The sequence below is a fragment of the Elephantulus edwardii genome, unplaced genomic scaffold (genome assembly GCF_000299155.1).
Source record: "Elephantulus edwardii isolate Elephantulus edwardi_28Jun2011 unplaced genomic scaffold, EleEdw1.0 scaffold00004, whole genome shotgun sequence".
NCBI classification, from domain to species: Eukaryota; Metazoa; Chordata; class Mammalia; order Macroscelidea; family Macroscelididae; genus Elephantulus; species Elephantulus edwardii.
Window position 1 is genome coordinate 927,163 of NW_006399754.1, and position 5,191 is coordinate 932,353.

At 37.6% G+C, this 5,191-nt stretch overlaps 1 protein-coding gene across 1 annotated transcript in view; it reads left to right on the top strand.

The window, feature by feature from the left end:
* ITM2B (integral membrane protein 2B) overlaps positions 1 to 4,971 on the top strand; it is a 43,618-nt gene extending 38,647 nt beyond the window's left edge. Inside the window, exons 3-6 of the mRNA XM_006879494.1 lie at positions 130 to 336; positions 2,112 to 2,222; positions 2,776 to 2,926; positions 4,734 to 4,971. Of these exons, the coding sequence (XP_006879556.1) occupies positions 130 to 336; positions 2,112 to 2,222; positions 2,776 to 2,926; positions 4,734 to 4,819 (555 nt within the window). The 3' untranslated portion in view covers positions 4,820 to 4,971. The remainder of the gene's footprint in view (positions 1 to 129; positions 337 to 2,111; positions 2,223 to 2,775; positions 2,927 to 4,733) is intronic.
* Positions 4,972 to 5,191: the final 220 nt, after the last annotated feature.

Sequence of the window (5,191 nt, forward strand, 5' to 3'; positions counted from 1 at the left end):
AAAAAAAAAAAAAAGAAGTAAGTTTACAGGCAAAATGCTATTTAGACAGAGGTGGCAGCTTTAGTAATACTTCCATTTGAAAACTTGTCTCCCACTGAGATGCTGAAAGCGTGTGTGAACTCTCTCTAGCCAGATGACGTGTACTACTGTGGGATCAAGTACATCAAAGACGATGTCGTCTTAAATGAGGCTTCCCCTGATGCCCCGGCTGCTCACTACCAAACCATCGAGGAAAACATCAAGATCTTTGAAGAAGAGGAGGTGGAGTTCATCAGTGTACCTGTCCCAGAGTTTGCAGATAGTGACCCTGCCAACATTGTTCATGACTTTAACAAGGTGAGTCAAGTGTCAGGACTGCAGAAATCCTCTGCTTCTTCAGCGTCCCGCTTTTTGTTATTTTAATTTTTTTATTTGCCTGTTTATTTACACACTGGAACTTTTCTTTCTCCTAAGCTGCAGGAGAAGCCAGCATCAATTGATTGGCTTTGGTTTGAATATCTGAAGCCAACCTGGGGAACCTGTGTTTCTCCCATCTGGTTAACTTTCCCCTAAGTTGCTCTTAATCCCACCTCATGGTTCTCCTTCCTTTGCTCATAAATGACTGTTCATTTTCAGAAATTGGTCATTTTAATTCTGTGTCATTTTGTTAATCTCTTTGAATTCTCCTTTACATTTTCTTCCACCTTGTGAAAATTGTTCTACAGTACAGAAAAGTTGGAGTGAAAATACAGTGAATAACCCCTAAAGTCTCCTACCAGGATCTAAAATTTTGCTGTATTTATTTCTTCCTCTATCACCTTACCCCTAAGTGCTTCAGCCTTATTAATGAGTATGTTTCCTGCAGAGCCACATAACGTTACCACATTTGAGAAAATTAACATAACATAATGCGTAACACCTAGTTAATGTGGCTATTTCTCTGGAATTGTTTTTCCAAAGCAGGATTCAGAAGTTCACATATTGCCTGTAGTTTTTATGTATCTATAAATTTGCCATTTTGAATATTCATCCATACCGCTATAATTAGGTCTGCAAACATTTTGTACTTCTGATGAATATCTAAGTGGGGCTTTTTGTGAGGTTTGGTTTTTTTAATGACTACTTCAGATGTTTTAACATTTTGAAATGTGTAGGAATGGTTGACAAGTAGATCTTATTAAAATAGCCTAAATAGTTTTGAAACCACATTTTCTATATTTTTTTACATGTTGACATATTATCAGATATTGCTTCAATTACTTCAGATAATATATTTTATCCAAAGAAAGTCATATATAATACACTAGCACATACTATTCACTGTGTTGGGAGCTTTTTGCCTATAATTTGCAAAGAGATTTCTCTCTTTCTCTTGGAGCTGCTAATAGATTCGAACCACCAGAGAAGAGCAGCCTTTGCATTAGCAGCACCGTAGCACACACTGAACTCCTAAAATCAAAGTGTTTGCTTGGTTTAATACATTTTAATCGCAAGAGAAATCCTGTAGACAGCCTTTGTTAACTGAGGTTTGTCAGCTGAACCAGAGCACAAAAATAATCCATTTAAGTGACTGTTCTAATTCTCCGAGGATGGTAGTAAATGGTACATGCATTGGAGAAGAGTTAGTCATTACATAAAATGAGTGAGTGAGGTAACTAACAATATCTCCTAATCAGATGATAGGTTATTTGCAGTTGATTTTAACAGTAAATGTTGACTATTTATGTATAGAAACAAGGCTCTCCTATCAAAAAAAAAACACCTGTGGAGTCAGAACTGACTCTTGGCCGACCCTCCATTGGGTTTCCAACAGTAAGTTGCACGAGAGGAGATTCTTGTCCCATGAAGCCACTAGTGGATTTGAAGGGCCAAGAGAGGTGTAGCCTTTGGGGTGCCAGTACAGCTAACTCCCTATAGCCTCCCACCAGAGCTCCCTTGTTACTCAAACAATTTTTTCACTCTGTTTTCTAATTACATTTATACCTATCCCACCAAGTTCTTGATTTATTGAAATACAAGAGAGATTTATATGTTCCAAAGCCTACTCATTTTCGCATTATTGATGCATGTTATTCTTAATAATCCAATTACTGTGTGAATTGGTATTAATCTAAATACATCTTTCTTTCTAGAAACTCACAGCTTACTTGGATCTGAACCTGGATAAGTGCTATGTGATTCCTCTGAATACTTCCATTGTCATGCCACCCAGAAGTCTGTTGGAGTTACTCGTTAACATCAGGGTATCAGAGTTATTTGCTTATTTTTAATTAATGAAGCTGTTAAAGTATCTTAGAATTCCCTGTGAAAATTAGCCTGATGGAGGCCGTCTTACCAGACATGCACCCAGTGATTTTATAAAGAGGAACTAAGACTTCAAATCTTAAGAACTATTTTGTATTGTGGTTTTTGCCTTAGAGATTTTTTTCTTTTTTAATGTTTTTGGTTTTGAAATTAAAATATATATAAACATAGACGCCAACACACATTGGATGACAAACAAAGGAGGGCAAATGTTTTCTTAAAGAGTTCTTAGGATATTTTCTTAATTGCTTCAAAGGGCCAAAAAGTAAATATTGGGCTTTTAGACCTTCAGGTCTTGTGGCTCTCACCTCTGTGCTATGAACAGTATGTCAAAGGAATGGACATGGTTGTGTTCCTGTTAAACTAGACAAACAGACAAACAGGTAGTAGTTTGCTAACCCTTATGCTAAGCTTTTCTAAGAGGTTTGTTTTCTTAGTTTACTTATTGTACGTTTTAGGACATTCATGTAATACATTCTCTTCTGTGTGTAGGCTGGGACCTATCTGCCTCAGTCCTATCTGATTCACGAACACATGGTTATCACGGATCGCATTGACAATGTCGACCACTTGGGATTCTTTATTTATCGACTCTGCCATGACAAAGAAACATACAGACTGCAGCGCAGAGACACTATTAGAGGTAATATTTTTTGTGTTGCGGTGTTGGTTAAAAAAGTTCATTATTTTGTTTCATTATGTTTAACTAGATTTCATTGACAGCTAGTCATTTTTACCATGTGGCCTGGGATGAAAAGGGTCACTGAATGAATCACTTTCTTTCTGAAACTGGGAAAGAAAAGGTCAGGTGTGCAGCATCATTGCCGGGAAGTGCTGATGGTCACCCCAGCCAGTTTCCCCCTCCCACTTTGGTTCAGCCGTTGTTACAGGCTTCTCACTGTCCCAGGTCATGGAGGGAGCTCCTCAGGAATCGGCTTGGGGTTTGCAGTCTGAGCCCTTGGTCTTTTGGATAACGTAAGGAATTTGAGTTGTTAAAAACATTGCCACAACTAAGGTTTTCTTTCACTTCGCCAGCTCACTCTGCCTTTGCATTATCACTGTAAAAGTAGGGATGAAAATATCTCCCCATTTCTTTCAAGGTCCTCATAACAATAAATAAAAGTACATACAACGGCTTTTCAGAAAGTAAAATTTGCCGTTCAAGGGCATTGAGAGAGGATTTCTTGGGATTAGGACACTTAGTAAAACTACTCCCCTGGCTTTTTGTTCACTGATACTTCGCCCACTGCCATCGTTTCCAGATTGTAAGTTGTAGTCACAGGCCTCCCCATCTCTCTCCAGTGGAGCTGCTGCAGGATTTGCATTCCTGGACACAAGGCCTTTGGTTAGCAGCCTAACATGCTGCAGACTGTGCCACCAGAGCTCCAAGGCTTTCTCTTGGCTCCTTGACTCACAGTTTCCCACCTTGAGCTGCTAAGTTACCTGACACTGACTTCCTGGTTCCCTATACATAAAATTTGTCCTTTTTAGTGTTCACTTGAGTTTTGACAAAAGCATATATAGTGATGTAATCATCACAGTTAAGGATTAGACTGCTTCCAAGTACCCTCAAATTAAAATACTTGTAACTACAGGCAGTCCACAAGTTATGAACAAGCTCTATTCTTAACTGTGTGAAACTAATTCATAGTTCAGTTTGGCCAAATACATACATTTCTTATTTAATCTTACTTTAGTGCAAGAGAAAAGAACCGTGGTGGTATAGTAAGTTAGGTGTTAGGTTGGCATGATGAATTACGTGTCAGAGGGTTGGCAGTTCAAATCTTCAAGCCTACTTTTGCAAGAGAAAGAGAACTCAGTCTTCACTTCTAAAAATTTACAGCCTTGGAAACTCAATGACATTCGAGATTTGGGGTTTGTTCATGAAAAGACTCAAACCCTTTTCAGTGATAAGCTGCATATACAACAAGTGAAGGCAGGTATGATGAAAAATTTACTGGGAGTAGAACTTGATTCAGGACTCTCTGATGGCTTAGTGAATTAGAAGTTGCACTGCCAACCCAAAGGCAGGTGATTCAAATCCACCAGCTGCTCCACAGGAGAAAGATTGTCACTCTCCTCCCATATGTTTTATGGTATGGCCTCTGGAGGGTCAGCCCACTGGAGGGTCAACTGTGAGTCAGTCCAAATATGAAGGCACCTGACAACAAGGGGTTGATTAACTGTATAACAGTTAAGAACAAATAGGAGTTGTATGTAAGTCAGATGTCCTAACCCAGAAGCCATCTGTATCTGTGTGACATTAGTGTTGCTAAGATATCTTAAGATACTTGGCTCAGAAAAAGGATGACAGTTTTCTCCAGTATGAAAAAAATTCGAACTATCATATATAGCATATTATGTTTATATCTCAGTATATGTTTAGATCTAAATAATTAAAGATTTATTACTAAAGAGCTAAAAATGAAAACATTTTCCCCCTCAAACAGGTTTGCAGAAGCGTGAAGTCAGCAATTGTGCCACAATTCGGCATTTTGAAAACAAATTTGTTGTGGAGACTTTAATTTGTTCTTGAAGAGTCAAGAAGACACTCTGAGGATTTAATTCAACAGCATAACCCCATTCTTTGTATTTTGTGCAGTGATTATTTTTTAAAATCTTTCATGTAAGTAGCAAACAGGGCTTGCTATCTTTTCATCTCATTAATTCAATTAAAGCCATTATCTTTTAAATTTTTTTTTCTTTTCAAGTGTGGTGTCTTTTCTGTTTGAATTAGTAATTGTATGAAATCATAAAAAATAGTACATTTCACTATAGATCTTAGGTATTAGGAACAGTTAGACTTTGTTTAAATCATTTATGCAGACTTTTTTTAATTTTAATTATGCATCTTGGAGAGAAGGAAAGATTCTCTAAAGTATAATCATCTATCTACATATATATATAT